This window comes from Arvicola amphibius, chromosome 15 (assembly GCF_903992535.2).
Source record: "Arvicola amphibius chromosome 15, mArvAmp1.2, whole genome shotgun sequence".
Taxonomy (NCBI): Eukaryota; Metazoa; Chordata; class Mammalia; order Rodentia; family Cricetidae; genus Arvicola; species Arvicola amphibius.
The window spans coordinates 5,279,571-5,298,805 of record NC_052061.1 but is presented as its reverse complement, the minus strand read 5'-3'; the positions used below and the strand labels follow the sequence as shown (position 1 = coordinate 5,298,805).

The window sequence follows — 19,235 nt, the reverse complement described above, 5'->3', positions numbered from 1 at the left end:
TAGTGGCACATGCCTTTAATCCCAGCACTCAGGAGGCAGAGGCAGGTGGATCTCTGTGAGTTCGAGGCCAGCCTGATCTGCAGCGTGAGTTCCAGGACAGGCTCCAAAGCTGCACAGAGAAACCCTGTCTCGGAAAACAAAAACAAAACAAAACAAACAAACAAACAAGAATTGGCTGTAGTCTCCACCTGTGGCTATAATGAACGAGCACTGTGGCCCAGGGCCTTTCTTGCTACAGTACTATGTTACCAGGAGACTGGCTGATCCTGGAGGTAGGGGCAATGGGGGTGCTTACAGGCAGGGAAGGGGCCTTTCTTTTGCAGACAATGGCATGCAGATTGAGTTAGCTGGCAGATTCTTGCAGGTGTTCTTGACCTGGGTGACAAGGTACCTGTGAGGAAGACCCTGGGTCCCAGTGGGACCTTACATGGCAAATGAAAACCCCATGATAGGTGGACAGAGACTCTGAGAGAAGAGAAATCTTTGTTCTTGCTTCAGGATGGCAGCCCCCTCCCCAGCTTTTAACCCTGAACCCCACCCCTCCTTTATCTCTGGGTTCCAATCTTAGCTCTGTCACCAACACAGCTTGTCCCTTGAGCAAGTTCCTACCTAGATCATCTCAGCTGTGTGGTGCATGCAGTTGGAGGGTTCCCGCTGTCATCAGGGTCTGCTGTCTGCTAGCAAAGACGCTCCCATCCCGGGACCTAAGCTCTGATGTACAGAGAGCACGTCTGAGTCCTTGCTGGTTTCATCATTGTTGCCTGTGTGATCTCTAGCCTTAACAGGAACGGTGTGTCCCTGGATGCTGTGTTTGGCTTGATCGCATGCATGTCTTCTGGGCAGTGGGTGTTCCACCTAGATGTCAGGTGAGCGGCTGCCCTGTCCCCTCCTGTCTCCCTCCCATCATCAGTTCCTGCTGAGGTCATTTTACAACTCACCCTGCGTCATCCTCAGGGTCTTAGGTGCAGTGAGCTTGTGCTAGGAGTTCATGGAATGAATGAATGAATGAATGAGAGGGAGATTTCTCCAAGTTCTCCTCGGAACAAAAGTCTTTCAACTCTCCCTTACTCTCCAGATTGTCCTAGACACTCCTAAGCAAGCTGGGAGCTGGCTGGTGGCCTTTGGGGCTCAGGGACTAGCCTAGCTGTGGCATCTCCAGAACTACGACACTAGAAGGGAAGGCGGCAGCCACCTCAGTCTCTGAAACCTTCCATGCAGAAATCCTGTCATCTTAGGAGCACTTTGCCCCATTCATCCCTCCCCTGAGAACCCTAAGAATAAAGGTGTGGTGGCAGGTGGGCAAAGCTGAGAAGCTTGGTGCCTGTATCTTATTTGGACAGAGCCCCAAAGCCAGCCTCCTCTCCCAGTTCACCACAAGAGGGCGCTGAAATAACGGGCCACAAGTCCTGCAAGGGTCTTAGATAATCATCGCAGTCGTTTGATCCATTATTATTATATTCCCTGGGTGGCGGGCCTTCAGGGAAGGGGACCCTTCGGCTCTTCCCAACCCACTGCTTCCTTTTCACTTCCAGCCTTGAGAGTGACCACGTCCTCCTTCGAGGAGCTGAAACTGGCAGGTGAGGAGGGGAGATCTGGGTGGTCTGGCTTGCCTGTGGCTCCTGATTCCCGCTTTCTGTGGATCCCCATCTCTACCCTGACACAGACACATCCATGCCCAAGAATTGTACCCCGTGTCTGGTGTGGTCTCTGGGCAGCTGCAACTATCTAATCTGTAAGGCCCTGAGAAGCCTGGCTAGCTCTTTAAATAAAACCAATTTAGCACTCACAGATGCTCCCAGCTGCCTCCCTAGTGGCAACAGGCGTCATGGCCTTGAGCCCTGGAAGCCTGTCCTCAGTAGCCCAGTTGGGGGGTGGGGAGTAGGGAAGGGCCAGCTGGACAGGTGACCTCACCAGGGCTAATGTGCCAGGCAGTCTGAAGCCAAGGCTAGGCCTATGGCTAGATGCGCTTGGTTTCCCAAATAAGAGCAAAAGAATGAGAGAACAGGGAGGCAGATGGACGGGCCTGTTCAAGTGGGTGGTCAGGGGAAGCCCTCTTTCTGTCTCCGTTTACCCGGATTGGGGGTTGACTTGAATAGGTGTGAACTGCTGATTTTCCTTGTTCTAGCTTCCCTTTCTTGAGTCTCAGTTTCCCCACCTGAGTAATGAGGGACCTGACTGGAGTCAAATCCTCAGGTTCCCGTCCAGGTGTTCTGCCTCCAGGTGTAAAAGTCCTGAGGGTGTGGGAGCCCCACAGGTGTGACTCAAGCTATCCTTTGCTATGCTTTCCCCCTCCAAGGGCTGTACTAGCTGGCAGATGTAGACTAGAGCTCCCAGCTGGAGCCCCGTTACTGACAGGCAGTCAACGCTGCACCTCCAGGAGCTTCAGGTACTGTATTCCACTTTTGTTCAGGGGTTAGGGAATGGGCAGAGCCAAGGGTCAGGGCTTCGAATTAAAGTAGAGGGAAGAGAGTTTGAGAGATGGGAAAGGAAAGAGGCATGGTACAGAGGCCAGCGCTGGGGGCTGCGGGGCCCTCTGGATCACCTCGGTGGAGCCAAGGCCTGACGTTCTTTTTAGAGAAGATGCCATAGCTGGGAAACACACTGGAAACCCAGCTGTCGCACTGCCCTGGCTTGCTATCTGCTTTTGAGACCTTCCCTTTTCTAGAAAGAGGTTTACTTCATACCCCAGAGAAGTCTGGCCTGGGTAACTCCCAACTGTGCCACAAGGGGCTATAAGACCCTGCCGAGCCCTGGCGTTCTCCTCCAAGAGATGCCTAAGCTGGCATCAACAGAGCTACTCACAGGAAAGTTGCCATGTCCCAAGCGGGAGAGACAAGGAGCGAAAGCCAGGGTGAAGGCACGTTTTGGAAGCACGGCAATGTAGCCTGAGAGCATAGCAGGAGAACCTGGGCAGGGCATTTGTTTTATGTTTAAGGAGAATAGGGAGCCCCTGAAGGTTTGAAGCAGTGGAGAGGCCCCTTTAGATTGGCAGTGTTGAAAAATGAGACGTGGACTGAAGAAACGAATCAACAGTTCAGAGTGTGTGCTGTTCTTACAGAGGGCCTGGATTCGGTTCCCAGTGCCCATGTGGGAGCTCACAACCATCTATAATTGCAGTTCTAGGGACTCTAACACCCTCTTCCATGGGCCTCCAAGGGCACCAGGCATGCACTTGGTGCGTGTACATCCATGCGGGCAAAACACATTTTAACAAATTAAAAAGATGAAGCACTTGGAGGGTGATGGAGGGCTGTGGCTGTGGAAGCCAGAGGGCAGTAAGTGGTCCAAGCAAGTGAAGATGGCATCTGGGGTCAGGGAGGGTGGTGGGTGGAAAGGCCTTGCACCACATGGGGCAGCTTTAATGTAGCAGTCATAAAGGTGGGCACCGGAAGGGGCTATAGGAGAGCTTGGGGAGGGGAGTGTGCCCTGCAAGGCATAGGAGAGGCGCCTGTGACCTGCAGTTCAGTATCTGTTGGAAGAAGGACAACAGGGGACCCGTGTCCACTCTGATCCTCTACCCTGTCTCCTGTCCCTTCTCAGCCTTCAGGGGTGTCAACTGGAACCCCGGAGTCTTGCCTGCCTCTGTGCCGCTCTGGAGATGTGCCCAGGGCCTCTGGAAGTCCAGTAAGTGACAAGACACACCCCCGAGGACACAGTACAGGTGACGTGCAGAAACCTGGGACAGGGCTTGTAGGGGAGTCTTGATGACTCTCCCCAGGCCTTCTTCCACCAGGTCATCCCCACTCCGGGAGTTACAAGACCCGCTGGTAGGTCAGTCATCTCCAGGAGCCCTAACCTCAATACTGAGATGCACGGGGTCCTGTACCAGAGCCCCACACAGGTCTCTCCCTCATCCTGCCTCTAGGGCTAAATCATCACCTTTGAACCCTTTGTCCCTGAATTACCTCACCCACTTCAGAACAACCAGTTCTGTAAGCAGAGACCAACCCCATGACGAAGCATTGCTCAGCCACTGGAAGCTGGCTGACTCTGGGTTTTGAGTCCCTGGGCCTCAGTTTCTGCTTCTGTGGAACAGACAGTGAGCCCTTCCTTGGGAGTCAGTGTTGTGATTCTTATATAAATATAGCCTTTAAAAGACTCCAGGCTGGAGCCCCCTCAAACCTACCCTTCCCTCCCACTGAACCATGGTGTGGTTTGTCACAGCCCTGTCCACTTCTTGCTCACTGTATGTCCCGTTTTTACTTTCTGATTGCTTAGTTTTTGTCCAAGATGCTCAGGACTGGAAGTGTTTGAGATTTTGGAATTTTCTTTAGGGTTTGGAATGTTTGCATATGCAGAATGAGATACCTTGGCAAAGGGAATCAGATCTAAACACAAAGTTCATTTGTTTCGGGTAAGCCCTATGTCATAGCCTGAAAGTCATATCCAGTGTCTACAGTGAGCCTGTACTTGGGTGCTGGGACCTGTCAGGACTGGAATTTTCCACTTGCAGTGTGATGTCAGTGCTCAAAGTATTTCAGATTTTGGGTCTTTCTGATTAGTGCCACTCCGTCGCAGTTTGCAGTCTTAGGCCAGGTGCAGCCTACAGCCTCACCTGGCTCACCCCTGCTTTCCTAGTTTGTGGCAGTCTCATGCCCTGACTTTTGGCTCCACCGCAGATTGGTATCAGCCTTTTGCACAAGGTAATCCATGCAGCCCCCAGTGTGTGTTTCCCATGCACTTCTCCATAGTGAACACACCCAGAAGGAGGGATTTGCAATGTTTGGCAGGATGGGATCTGGCCACGCACAATCTCCCTGCATTTAGACAGTGTGGCTTTCCCTGAGGGTCACGTCGTGAGTCATTAAAAACATTTTATTTCATTTTGCTCATGTGTTGTTTGCGGAGGGGAGGCAATGTATGTCCATGCCTCAGCATGCGTGTGGAGGTCAGAGGAGGCATTTCCGGAGTCGGTTCCCAGGAACTAATTTCAGGTTGTCAGGCTTGACAGCAAGTGCCTGTACCCTTGGAGCCATCTCACAAGTCCTCGATTCCTTTTTTAAAAGCTTATTATATTTATTTTGTGAGCATATGTGGGTGTGTATGTCATGCTACTTGTGTGGAAGTCGGAGGAACTCACAGTTATCCGTTCTCGCCTTCCACGGTGTAGATCCCAGGGAGCCATCTCAAATCACACTGGCCCTCAATTCAGCTTTAAAAAAAACTCCTTTAGACCACTTTTAGACGATGTTTCAAAAAAGTTGCCAAGGAGTGCAGAGAGCCGGCATCTCTTGTTACATAGTATGTTTGTCACAGTGAAGAAACACCTGTGACAGAAAGCTTTTTACTCAATCTTTAGTGCTTTTCCGTGGAGACAGATCTCTGCATTCTGGATAGCCTTCTGCACCGGCATTGCATTCAAGCGTTTCTTCCCAGCCTCCCGTCTTCCTGGAGGCTTGTGGATTTTCTTTTTGTTTTCCATGTCCCCCTCGGTTTTGAGGGCCCCAGGCGGGTATTTTGTAAGCCTTCTGCTGGTTGAGTTTGGCTGTTTTCCCCAGGTTAAACTAAAGTCTGGGCTTGGGGGCAGCATCCACCAGCCTAACTGCCACGCGGTATTTCTTTAGGGCATGCTGTCAGGCTTACATTGGCATTGACTACCTGGCCAAGGCTGTGTCTGCCACACTTCCTCACTGTGAGGTTACTTTATCGTTTAAACAGCTCTTTTATTCTAGCATATATAAAAGCAGAGAAAATAAAGAACCTTAGGTACTAACTTCTCTCTGAGGAGTGATGGACTCATAACACACCCCACCCCCTCTCCGTATACTATAGCACACAGCAAAGCACAGTGGCACCTGCCCCGCAATCCCAACAACTCAAGACTGAGGCAGGAGTATCAGGAGTGTAAGGCCAGACTGGACTACACAGCTGGCTCCAGACCAGTTGGGATTACACAGTGACACCCTGTCCCAAAACAAAACAACAAAAATTCCTGTGCACACACATGTATGCATACAAACACATGCATACATGCTTAATGATTTTGAAGTAGTTGCCAGACAGTTTATACTTTTTGTGGGGGCATTGAGACAGGGTTTCTCTGTAGCTTCGGAGTCTGTCCTGGAACTTGCTCTGTAGACCAGGCTGGCCTCGAACTCACAGAGATGCCCTGTCTCTGCCTCCTGAGTCCTGGGATTAAAGGTGTGCGCCACCACTGCCTGGCTTGACACTTTATACTTTTATTTGTAAATATTTCAGTATGAAAAGCTATACATTTCTTTTATATTTATTTATTTACTTACTTTTTTTTAAAGACAAAGTCTTCCTGTGTCTCTCTGGCTGGCCTGGAACTCACTTTGTAGACCAGGATGGCCTTGAAATCCCTCTTAAGTGCTAGGATTAAAGGCATGCCCCACCATGCTCTGTACTCTCATTTTTAATGTAACCACAAAAATATTATCAAACCTCAAATATTAACAATAATGTTCTGCAATCATCAACCACATCATCCAGTACTCAGTGGCCCTGCCTGGGGTGTTTTTGCAGAGTGCTTGCATTTCCATGCCTTTGCACCTGGGCCATCTGCAGCAGGATGCTGCAAACCCAGCTAGAACTGTGCAGACAGCTATACCAGCATTCCTGTGGTGTCCCCGCAATGCTTCCCAAAGCACTTTAGCACCGTGTACTTGTTAAGCACCCACTGAATACATAGGTTACATAGGGCTTGGAGCTGCAGGCCCTGCTCATACTTCATAAGAAAGACAGGCAGAGTGGGGGTTTGGAGAATAGGTAATATCTCAGGTCCCCGCCCCCAGCATCACTGCCTGTCCTGGAACAGTTCCCCTGCTACAGGCTTACTTCCTTCTCTACCTACTAATGGACCAGTGATAAGTCAGAAGAGGTCATGCGTCTATTGCTTTAAAAGTGTGTGTAGACCCAGAGACCATGGTGCTATGGACTAGGGATGTGGGGAAACCCCACAAGGGAAGGTGCTGTGCAAAGGCCTCCCTCAGTGAAGGCTCCACTCAGACACTGCCCTGGATCCAGGCTAGATGGGGGCAGAAAGAGCGAGTCTGAGCCTGAAGCTGAGCTCCATTAGCTTAGCTCCATTAGAGGTACTCAGCTTCAGACCACAGGCTGCTCCTGCCCCTCCGCTCCTCACCCACGTTGATGCTGTCCTACCCTCTCCTCCCAACCAACTAATGAAAACAGCAGGACTGGGGCCAGTGGCCTTCAGGCGCAACAGGCAAGGGATGGAGCAGAAAGTGCAGGGACGGGTGGGGGGGGGGGTGAAGGCAGGAGGGAAAAACAGCCTAAGGGGCTCTGGGGACAGCAAGTGACTCCAGACCCTAGTGGAGGGCAATGGGATTCTCCAGATAGTCAGGGCACACAGTGACCCAAGGGTAGGTGCTTGTGTCTCCTGTGTGTGCTGGTTCTGTGAGTTTATCTGTACCTGCTGTGCAATGACTGGTGGGTCATAGAAACCCACATCTCTCTAGTTGGATGACAGCTTCCTCCCTGCTGGAGTGGAGGTAGGTGATGACCCTCCACTCACAATTCTGCCAGCCTATGGAGTTTGTACAGAGAGTCTCCTAGACCAGGAGTCCCTTGGAAACCCAAGATGTCCAACAGCTTGTGAAAGATACACAGAATAAAGCAATTTCATTTGCTCCATCCAGTGCTTCCAAGATGCGTCTGACCTAACCCAGTCTTGAGAGGGGATCCTGTCAGCAGCATATCTCGTCTCATCTCCTGAGGGCTCTGGCTGTAAAGCTGTGCTGCCCACTTTCTAGACAGGCTTCCCCCACCTCATTCAAATCCTTTGCTTCACAGCTTGTCCTGCAAGACCCTGTGTGATGAGAGCCTGAAGACCCTGCTGCAGTGTCTGCCCCAGCTGCCCCAGCTTAGCCTGCTGCAGTAAGTCCAGGCTTCCAGTCCTTCTGCCCAGCTGACCGTGTCCCCCAGGCTCCGTGTGGCAGGTTGTCCTTCTTATTCCTTCCCCCTCTCCATTCTCCCCGCCACTGCATCAGTTCATCCTTCACCTCTGAGACTCAGGTCACCAGCGTCACCTCAATGCTCCTTGGACCTCGGTTTGCATTCTGACAATGGGGTTCATAGTCCAGGTCTTGCTCTGGGTGTTGCGCTCAAATAGGCCATGTGCTCAGAAGCTCATGAAGGATGGGAGGAGTGTGGCCAAGAGTCGGTCACGTGTCTGCTGCCTATGGAAGGTCACCTACCCCTACGAAGGGCCTACGCGATATATGGCCATGTATATGTCACATGCCATGTTCTAAGGTCGACCCCTCTAACTCTGTCAAAGGGGAGAATTTAAGCAGGCATTCGTCAAAGTATTTAAACTCTGTTTCTCTAATTTCAGTGCAGACTGGTTAGAATTTAAAAGGATTTACTTTAAATATGCTTCTAGAAGAGGGGGCTGGGAGAGACATCCACAGCTTGAGACGGGAAAAATACAACAGGAAATTAAATCATAGCATTAATAAGCGCAGCAAGAGCACCGAGGCTGAGCTCTGGGGATGTGTCCAAGACTGCTTACATTGCCTCTGAGCCGTGCTTCTCTTCTGAGCCTTTGGGTAGTGAGGAGGGGGGTGTGCAGATGTGAGATGATCAGAGATAGGATGGTCAGTCACACCACATCTGTGTGATGATTTGCATCTGTCTCTGGGCCCTTGTTTGGTCTTTTACTCACCCTTGCTGCTGTGGACTAGGCACCGTCTGGGGTGCTATGGGCACGGGGAATGAAAGCAAATGACCAGGACCTTGCCTTCTTGGCGTTTACCTCACAGTACAGTGAGCCAAGCAAGGAGCACAGAGACAGCGAATGATACAGCCAGGTGGCGTCAGGCAGGACCCTCGCCCTTGGGAAGGCTGAGGCAGGAGGATCTCAAGTTCTTGGTTAGCCTGGCTACAGAGTGAAATCCACAAATCCACAGGGGAGAGAGGGAGGGAGGGGGAGAGAGAGAGAGAGAGAGAGAGAGAGAGAGAGAGAGAGAGAGAGAGAGAGAGAGAGAGAGAAGCTAAACCAAATGATCAATATGTGACTATAACCAATAACAAGATAGTCTTCTCTAGTAGTATCTGGAGAGGGGATACAGATGATGGCTGGCAATGGTAGGTGTCTCAGGGATTCTATTGCTGTGAAGAGACACCATGACCATAGCCACTCTTATAAAGGAAAGCATTTAATTGGGGTGTCTTCCTTACAGTTTCAAGGCTCAATCCATTTTCACCATGAGGGGGAGCTATGGCAGTGTTGCAGGGCAGGTAGTCACATGAGAACCCTACATCTTGCAGGCAACAGGAAGTCAAACTGAGACACTGGGCAGTGTCCTGAGCATAGAAAACCTCAAAGTCTGCCCCCACAGTGACACACTTCCTCCAACAAGGCCACACAGACTCCAACAAAGCCACACCCCCTAACAGTGCCACTCTGTTACAGTTAGTTACAGTTCAGACTCCCACAGGAGGCATGAGCGGGAAAGCTACAGGAAGGACGGCAGGAATCTGGCTTTGTGAGCTTGTGAAGGGCAGGGAACTGCATTCCAGGAAGGGATCAGCTTGTCTGCAGCCTGGAAGCACAGCTAGCTTGAGGGGTTACAGGAACAGCCTTGATCAGCAGGAGAGCAAAGTCACTGGCTGGCAGGAAGAAGCGAGAAGATAACAGGAGTTATCAGGGCTGGTCAGGGGACCTGGGAGCCGGGGAGAGGCTTTGGGTTTTCACTCCCAAAAATTTGAAAGACAAATGAGTAGTTTGAATTTTCCAAAGCTAAGGTAGACTGCTGAGTAGAGGAAAGACTCGGGGTCAAGAGCAGCAACGGAAAGAGAGGGAGCTGTGCCCCAGGTAAATTGCACCCACATCCAGGTGTTTGAGGCCCAAGTTTGCAGCTGGTGGTAATTTTGCCCCTTCAGGTATCACTAGGATGTCTGTCTCTCCTCACTTCTTGTGGCTTGTGATCTATGTGGAAAAAATTCAACTGATCAAGCTGATTAGTGAAACCAGCCAAATTGGCATGTCCAGGTTGCAATGGAGAGACTCTGCCTCAAAGAATACTGTGGAAGATAGAGATTAAGGAAGATTCGTGATAGCAACCTTAGGATGCTCATACACACACACACACACACACACACACACACACACACACACCTGCACCCACACACAACATGCCCACATGTGAGAACATGCCCATACATGTGCATGAACACCAGACACAGAAAAAAAGAAATGACTGTAAGGCGCTAGAGATGGCTCCATGGCTAAGAGAACTTCTTGCTCTTGCGAGTTTGATAGCTAACAACCACCTCTAACTCCAGCTCCAGAGGATCCGATGCCTTCTTCTGCACTCTTTGGGTACGCTGCCTCTTCCATACACACAGGTAACTACACCCACACAGACACACAGAGACACATAAACACGAATAAATCTTTAAAAGAAAACTTAAACCATAGCAATATCTTGCATGCCAGGCAAGGTGCCTACTGGAGAGAAAAGAGTACCACAATTAGTCCCGTTGCCCCATAGGGAGACTGAGACTCAGAGGCTTACTCCAAGTCAACACAGTTAGCAAGAGAACCGGAACTCAAAGCCCTGTTAGATTGCCCCAGTGACCCTGCTTGGCCCTGCCCGTTTCCTTTTCAGGCTGAACCACACAGTCCTATCTTCAAAAAGCCCTTTCTGTCTAGCCGACATCTTCAACCTGTGCCCACTGGGTTCAGAAGGTCACTCTCAGGTGGGAATCATGTCTGGAAGCCCTAGGGCTAGTTCTTGGAGGGTGAAGCCTGGTGTTTGGAGGGTGTGAATGCTCAGAAATACCCAAGCCAAGTCTGGGGACACCACTGGGGGCATGGTCAAGGGTGACGGAGTGTTACTGTCACTACAGGTCCTATGCGATGCTACCCTGCACTTTGGCTCCAAGGAAAGCAAGAGGGTGTATGCTTTGGGTAAGTCCCCTGAGTCATCCTGGACATGCACAAAGATTAGGGACAAGCAGACCTAAATCCTAGGGCCAGAGGAGCATGCAGGATGCCTGCGGCCAATGTGAGCTAGTTCCTCCAGCGGGAGAATCAAAGACCCAGTGAGGGCTGGACTGGGGCTGGGCCCAGAGGCTACAGAGGAGTCTGTGGTCCAAATAGACTGGGTCCACAGAAAGGGCTTCATGATCGGCTCACCAATCGGGCTATCCTACCCAGTGGCACCAGGGGCCCCCAGGGGCCTTGGGCGAGCTGCTTACCCTTCAACTGTTGGCTTCCTCGGATACAGGAGCTATGGAACACTGGGCAACAGAACAGCAAAACATTGGCAAAGCTGTACAAACCAATATCTAAGGCACCAGGCACATACAGTCGTGAGTGACCCTGCCCTCTTGGCCCTGACAGTGCTGGAGGGCAAGAGGATAGTCTTTGAATGCAGATGCAGCTGAATGCCACTCATTCCCTGTGGGACCCTGGAGCTACCCCTCTGGGTTGTACCCTCTTTGCTGGGAAATGACAGTCAGTACCTGCTGGGCGCTAAAGTGTGGTCATAGAGTGGGAAGAAGGGCCACAACCCTGAGTTCTGACTGCTGACTAGCTTCAGACCCAAGGGCAGAAAACAGTCTTTCTGCAAGGGTTAGATAGCAAATAATGAGATCATGTGTGGTGGCACACACCTGTAATCCTAGCACTCGGGAGACTGAGGCGGGAAGATCCTGAGTTCAAGGCCACCCTGGGATACGCAGAAAATTCATATCCTTAAAAAAAAAATTTTTAAAAATTAAGGAGAGTAATAATGATTTTTTTCAAATTAGTAAAAATGATTTTTTTTCAAGTTAGCTAGCAATTTTTATCAACTCTCTAACTTAAGAGTTTGTTTTTTGTTTGTTTTTAAAGATGGCTGGCTTGCCATGGCCCTTCCATGTAACTGACTATGAGATTTCACTGTAGGGCCTTTTCAAACATTCAGACTGACTGTCCTTTTACATGCCAGCGTTTGCAAACACAGATGTTACCCTTATTCTCCCTCCTTTTCTTACTGAAGGGAGAGAGTCCGGTCACTGAAACGATCTGGGGGGGTCTTAAGCTTGAGTTTGAACCTCCTGACCTTGGTCTGGAGTTTCTGATCATCAGGTTTGGTGGGGGACCCAGGATTCACGTTCCAAGTTCCCAAGTGATTCTGATGTGACTGGTTAGGGACCACACTGAGAAGCACCCTTCCCAGAGGGAGTACATAGGCACCAAAAGGGGCCTGCAGGGAGCTGTGGGTACCTGGTGTTCTCAAAGGGTCCCAGCTTTGTTAAGGACCCCTTGAGCTCAGGGGCTAAATGCTTAATCTCTTTCTTGTCTCCGACGGGACCACACAGCTTTCCAGGATGCCACCTTGGCCAGGAGCATGTGGAGTCACTGTGTTGTTCACTGAGCAGCTGCAAAAGCCTCATCCAGCTTGAGTAAGTTGGGAGGAGGAGGAGGGAGTGGAGCACACCTGGATGGGGCTGGACAGGTACAAGAGTGAGTGCCCTTAAGAGCAGGCATCCTGTGTGTCCCTCTTCAGCTCTCAGGACCAGTTGTTGGGGCGTGGTGGTGGGGAGAGAGACTCTGGCTTTCGTCTCTAAGTCTCCCCAGTCTGTGCTTCCTCTTCTCCCTTACTCCCACCGTGGCTAAGTTAGTCTCTTCTCTCATCCCTGTGCGACAGACACCTAACTGAAGCGACTTAAGGAAGGAAGAGGTTTATTTGGACTTATGGGCGATTGGTTGATTGGCTTGGGTTTTAAGACAGAGTCACAGAGTCTATCACAGCCCAGATTGGCCTCAAACTTGCTATGTAGCCAAGGATGATGGTGAACTTGGATCCACTTGCCACCACCTCCAGGATGCTAGGATTGCAGGTGGGCAGTACCTCACCTGGCTTCAGCTCCTGGTTTGAGTGAGCTATGTTCCACCATGATGAAGAAGGTACAGTGGTGTGGTGGAAGCATGAGGAAGCTTCTCTCCTCAGTCAAACCTCTCTGGAAATGCCATCACAGTCATGCCCAGGGGTGCAACTCCTAGGTGATTCCAAATCCAGTCAGGTTGGCAGTGAAGATTAACCATCACATCCTGTAGCTTGGGCAGCTCTTCAGAGAAGGTGCCAGCAGCCCCTCAGCCACCTGCTGGCCCAGTACATCCAAGCCTGTAGGTAGATGTTGGGGGGGCAGGGTGTCTAATAGGAGGCATATTCTCTTGCTTAGCAGGTGGTAAAAAGGACCAAATGGCTAGGCTGAAGAGGAACCTGGGGCCAGCCAGGGTGGGGACTTATGAAGTGGCATGCCTGTGGCTTGTGTTGGGTGCTCAAACAGGATAGCCCTCGTCACCCAGAAAGAAGACACGGCAGTGCACTATGGAGGTTCTCCATATTGTAAATGCTTCGTGTGTTCTCGTTACCCTCTCAGAGCCTAGGTCCTATGATTGTCCTGTGCACAGTTAATACGCTCAGAGCCCAGAATTCCAGAGCCTGGCCAGCATCACAGGGCTACTCCAGCACTTACAGGTGGCAGTCCAACTGAGAATCACTGGGAAATGAAGAAGTCTTGTAAAAATAATAATAACCTACATAGTTTACATTTCTCTTGTGGCCAGATATATCATCTCAGCATTTTGGAGCTGAGGCAGGGGGATTCCAAGTTCCAAGCCAGCCTGGGCTCTGTAGCAAGTTTAAGACCCTATCTCAACTTAAACAAATTTCAGTGAAGGTGTTGTCAAGAGGAGAACTGTGGCTGATTGAAAGCATGTGTTTTAGGAAAGAAGTATGTTTTGTGGTAGAGGGAAACTTGCCTTGTTTTAAAGACCATTAGAGCTGGTGGTGTAGCTTAGTGGTTAGAGCACTAGCATAAACAAAGCTCTAGGCTCACACTCCGGTATCAAAGAAATCAAATGCAAGTTATTCTATTAATTGACTTCGTGACACAAAGCAATTTTTAAAATCTATCACATACACACACACTTGTTCACATACACTCCTTCATTTCATGCAGTGAATATCCAGAGGCCAGAAGGAAGGGGGTGTTGGATCTCCTGGAGCCGGAGTTATGGGTGGTTGGACCATCCTGTGTGGGTGCTAAGAACAAAACTCTGGTCCTCTGCAAAAGCAACAAGCACTCTTAACAGCTGGACCATCTCTCCAACCTCTATAAAGCAATTTTTAAAGGAACATTCTCAGAAAATTCCAAATAAACAAGTGTCAGGGCCATAGGACTGGAGAGATGATTGCTCAATAGTTGTAAATAGCACTTGCTGCTCTTGCAGGGAACCCAGATTCTGTTACCAGAACCCACATGGTAGCTGTCACTTAGCTGGAACTGCAGTTTCAGGGCATCTGGTCCCCCTGTAGACACCAAGCACACATGTAGTAGGCATACAGACATGAAAACAAACACCCATACACATAAAATAAAAATAAAATAATCTTTTTTTTAAGTGTCAGAAATATAGTCTGGAAATCGGATGTTCAGAAGACCACGGCTCCGTTTCTAAAATTGTGACTGAGACCAGGGTTGCTATCAGGAGAGGGAGAAGGGATGGTATTGAGGTAGTTTCTGGTGGTTTCTGGTGTCAGATTCCTAATCCGCAGGAGGGAATCTGTGAGGTAATTACATCCTCCAAACATTTGTCCCTTCCTTGGATCATTCTTGTTGGGAAATTGCAGATTCTAGCTGGCCTCAGCCACAGGCAGGGGAAAACTCATCCACTTTTTTCTAACTCCCAAAAGCCTGCTAGAGGAACCTGAGCCACAGATAACGGAGGGGGTGAGGAAGGCACAGTAAACACAGGTTTACTGAGGTGCCTATGAGGGGGTCAGTGGCCGTTGTAAAGCTGTCAGCGGTGGCGATGCTTGATGTTCGCAGTGGGGTGATGGGCTTGGTAGCTCAGACTGGTGCTGGTGCTTCGGGCACGGGGGGTGGGGCTGTTGGTGCCATGGTGATGATTAGCAGCAGTGGCAGCCAATTCAGTGGCCACAGGGACCATGAGGAGAAGGCGGAGCTAGAGCTTGGCTCACTAGCACTGTCCCTTTCTTCTGGCAGCCTCACGGACAACCTGCTGGGTAATGGTGGGCTCAGGTGCCTTCTGGAATGCTTGCCACAGTTACCCATCTCTGGATGGCTTGAGTAAGTAAGAGACAGCCAGGGGATTTCCCCCCTCCCCCCTCTCCCCCCTCCCCCGCTTCAACAAGAGCATAGTGGGTCCCTTTAGAGAACATCTCAAGAGAACTTGAAACAGGGTCAGTGATGGGAAGGGGTGACACTTACCTGGCCCTATCTCTCACAACCTCCTCTCTTATCCCCACTGAGGGCAGATCCTGTGTCAGACACTCAAGATAAGTTAGACCTTCCCCTCCGTCATGTACCCAGCACCAAGATAGCAACATTCCATCCCTACCAAGTGATGTGGGGCTGCAGCAGCCAGCTCCTGGTTGATCCCATTCCTGAAAACCCTCTAACTTCATCTGTGGGACCCAAGTTTGGAAAAGCACTTGCAGCAAGGGAGAGCTCTCAGGAATCTTCCACTCTCTCACCCCATCGCCTTATACAGCCTGTTGCTAGGCAACTGAACTTGGTACTCTGGGAGTCCCTGGCTCTGCTACGGATGGAGTTGCCTGATCAGACTCCTCAATGTCTCACACCATAGAACGCAGGCTCAGTAGGGGCAGCTCTGAGGACGCAGGGCCAGGTGCCCCCCCCCCTTCCTGGAGAATGAAATGGGAGGGGGAGTCAAGGGGCAGGAACCCAGCTGAGCTGAGCTTCTCTCCTAGCCTTAGCCACAACGGCATCACTCAGGAAGGGGTCCTGTGCCTGCTAGAGACTCTGCCTTCCTGCCCTCGTGTCTGTGAGGTCTCTGTGAGGTAAGCTGCCAACCACTGACTGATGGGGGAGTGCAAGATCCCCACATTGTAGCTTTATGTTGTGATTTTGAGTCTCCCTGATGGGTGCCACCAGGGTGGAGAAGACCAGGTGTGCAGACCTCTTCCTCATAGGCTATGTGGCTAAGACCTGCCCTGCTCCCTGTGCCTCAGCCCGTCTCTTCTGCACCTACTCAGTGTCCTGGGTGCCCAGAGTGCAGGCTGATGCCTCCCTGCCCTCTTTTCTCACAGTCTGGGCTCTGACTTCCGGATACGCTTGTCCAAAGACGAAGAAGCCAGGACAATACTGAGGTAATCCTAGTGGGGTGTGGAGCACAAAAAAAGGCAGGGATTCGGATCTGTGAGGAACCCATGCCTTCTTCACTGGGTTCTCTCCTAAGATGAACTTCTGACAACCCAGGTTTGGTTTCCTGATGAACATTGATGTTTTTATTCCATCCCCAACTTCACACAAACTACATTATACCATATTATACAATACACAAAGTACACACATGTACTAGATACACAAAATGCACACACCCTACACATACTATCACACATAGACTCTACACACAAAATATACACTATATACATATAGTGCATGAGAGTGCGCACATGCGCGTGCACACACACACATGTACACACACGGCCTTTGCTCTCCATCCACCAGCACTCCCTGCCTGATGAGGCCCTTCCTGCTCTGCTCACCATGGGCCCTGAGTCTAGCATTCTTTTCTCCTGCTTTTTCTCAGAGAAAATTCTCTTAACCCTTTAAGGCCAGCTTCTATGGCAGCCCCTCCTGGAGGCCCGTGAAGCATCAGTGGCCCTGATATCAGAGTGAACCTTTTTGGGGTCCTGCAGCCCCTTTTCAGGGACAAAAGACTTAGCTTACCTGTAGGCAGTGGAGGGCAAGGCCACAACCATTGCTCAGGCTCACCCTCCATACAGGGAGCCTGAACTACCCGGTTAGCCACAGAGTCAGGTGGACCCTGCCGAAGTCAGCTTTTCCTCCCCTGAAATAGCCCAGCAGCAGTGTGCTGGGGTCACTCTGTGGCTGCCTATAATGTACCATGAGGGCTAAATGAGATATATAGCGGGCATAGCAGGCAGGCGCCCTGTGCCCTACCTGTGTGGTAACGCTCCACAGGTGACTGACTCCCAGCTCCTGAGGCAGTCCCCAGCACTGTCAATTTGCATAGGCCCCAACCTGGGCCTGTGTCCTCTGGGAAGCGTGGGAGGAGAGGCCAGCAGCACAAGCCTCAGGTTCTGCCCTGCTTTCTCCCCTCAGGCTATGCGAGTGCAGCTTCAGTCCGGAACACATATCCAGACTGGTTCCCAGCCTGAGCCAGGCCCAACAGCTGACAGAGCTCTGGTGAGTGACAGGCCCAGCCTGTGGGGACACTGAGAAGTGGGGCTCCCTGCCTGTATGAGCCATACCAGTAACTGATCTCTGTCTCCAGGCTGACCAGGTGCCACTTGGACCTGCCACAGCTGACCAACCTCCTGAGTCTGGTGAATCGACCAGCAGGGTTGCTGGGCCTCAGGTACCCTCTTTCACCTGGGAGGGGGAGTGGGGAAGCCGAGGAAGATGGGGTCCCTACAGTCACAGCCTGGCCATTCCCTGCACTCAAGAGCCCATTTCTCTGCCCCAGAGCCATCCCAGGCACACAGAGAAACTGTCCCTGAGGAGAGGAAGGCTATGCTTTGGGGTTTAAAAAAAATAAATCATGCTTTGTGTATAGTCAGTTGGCAGAGTGCTTGTCTAGCATATATGAAGTCCTGGGTTTCATCTCAAACACCACAAAAGAAATAATAATTAAAATCATTTAAAAATAACCAAAAAAGTTCTGAAGGACACCTAATGGAACACAAAATAAATATGCTTATATTCTCACCATAATGTAAAAGCGTTCAGAAAAAGAAGACACTAAAATGGAGAGAGAGAGAGAGTAATCTTTTTAAACCCACATTCAATTTCCTGTGTTTGATAATTGTTCATTTTCTTCCTAATTTACTTCACATTCATTTGGTAAAATACCGTAAAACACAGACCTCATAAAAATACCTCTTCTAAACATCTCACCGTGAATCTCTTTAAAAGCAAGGATTGGGAGCTGGAGGTGGTTCAGTCAGTGAAATGCTTGCCTCGCTACGCAAAGACCTGAGTTCAGCCCCAGAACTGAAAGCCCATGAAAGAAAGGAGGGGTGCAATCCCAACACTGAGGATATGGAGATGGGGAGGACCTTTGGGGCTCCTTGGCTAGCCAGCCAGCCTAGCCTACTTGGCAAGCTTCAGCCCGTGAGACCCTGTCTCCAAAAACAAGATGGGGGGTCCTGAGGGACAACATCTAAGGTTGTCCCCTGGCCTCCAAATGCAAGAATGCAGATGTGCAAATGCACTCACACACACGTGCAAATATGCACACACTGGGATATGAGCACATATGCATGAGTTACTTTTCCTGTTGCTGTGATAAACGTGACCAAAGGCTGTTGTCAGAGACTGCTCATTCATTGCCCGGCTGTCCAGACCTGAATAATCACACAGACACTGTATTAGTTAAAACACTGCTTGGCTAATAGCTTAGGCATATTCCTGGCTAACTCTTATATCTTAAATTAACCCATTTCTATTAATCTGTGTATCACCACAAGGCTGTGGCCTCCAGTTAAGGCTCTGGCATTCTGGAGTCTTTCTCCTTCAGTAGCTACATGGCGTCTCTCTGACTCTGCCTACTCTCTCTATATATTTCTGTTCGGATTTCTGATCTGGCGTTAATCTGCCCTGCCATAGGCCAAAGCAGTTTCTTTATTAGCCAATGGTAATAAAACATTCACAGTAAACAGAGGGGAATCCCACATCAAAAGGGAACTCTGAAGAAAGAATCTATTTTGGGTACAGTTCCAGAGGGATAAGAGTTCATCATGAGCCGGGTGGTGGTGGTGGTGGCACATACCTTTAATTCCAGCATTCAGGAGGCAGAGGCAGGTGGATCTCTGTGAGTTTGAGGCCAGCCTGGTCTACAGAGTGAGTTCCAGGACAGCCAGGGCTACACAGAGAAACCCTGTCTCAAAAAACCCAAAACCAAAACCAAAGCCAAAAAGAGAAAAAAAAAACCATCATGGCAGGAACACATGGCAGCCAGCTGCAGATGTGGTAGTTCCAGGAGGCAAAGATATCACATCTTTAACCACAAGTACAAAGCATAGAATGAGAACTTGAACTGGGGTGAGGCTATGACCTCTCAAAGCCTACCCCCAATGACATCCTCTAACAAGGCTCTACCTCTTAAACCTTCCCAGACAGTCACAACTGGAGACCAAGAGTTCAAATGCCTGAGTCTATGGGAGACACTTCTCAACATAGGAGCATAAACCCATATACACAAATAAATAAGGATTGCCGTTCAGCCAGGACACCTAAGGAAT

The 19,235-nt window shown here is 50.2% G+C and overlaps 1 protein-coding gene across 1 annotated transcript in view; it reads left to right on the top strand.

Moving 5' to 3' along the window:
- Nlrc5 (NLR family CARD domain containing 5) overlaps window positions 1-19,235 on the top strand; it is a 78,068-nt gene that overhangs the window by 41,164 nt on the left and 17,669 nt on the right. Inside the window, 14 exon segments of the mRNA XM_038313150.1 lie at window positions 777-866; window positions 1,533-1,577; window positions 2,297-2,386; window positions 3,541-3,624; window positions 7,774-7,857; window positions 10,596-10,666; window positions 10,820-10,873; window positions 10,876-10,897; window positions 12,295-12,378; window positions 14,989-15,072; window positions 15,717-15,806; window positions 16,056-16,115; window positions 17,095-17,178; window positions 17,267-17,350. Of these exon segments, the coding sequence (XP_038169078.1) occupies window positions 777-866; window positions 1,533-1,577; window positions 2,297-2,386; window positions 3,541-3,624; window positions 7,774-7,857; window positions 10,596-10,666; window positions 10,820-10,873; window positions 10,876-10,897; window positions 12,295-12,378; window positions 14,989-15,072; window positions 15,717-15,806; window positions 16,056-16,115; window positions 17,095-17,178; window positions 17,267-17,350 (1,026 nt within the window).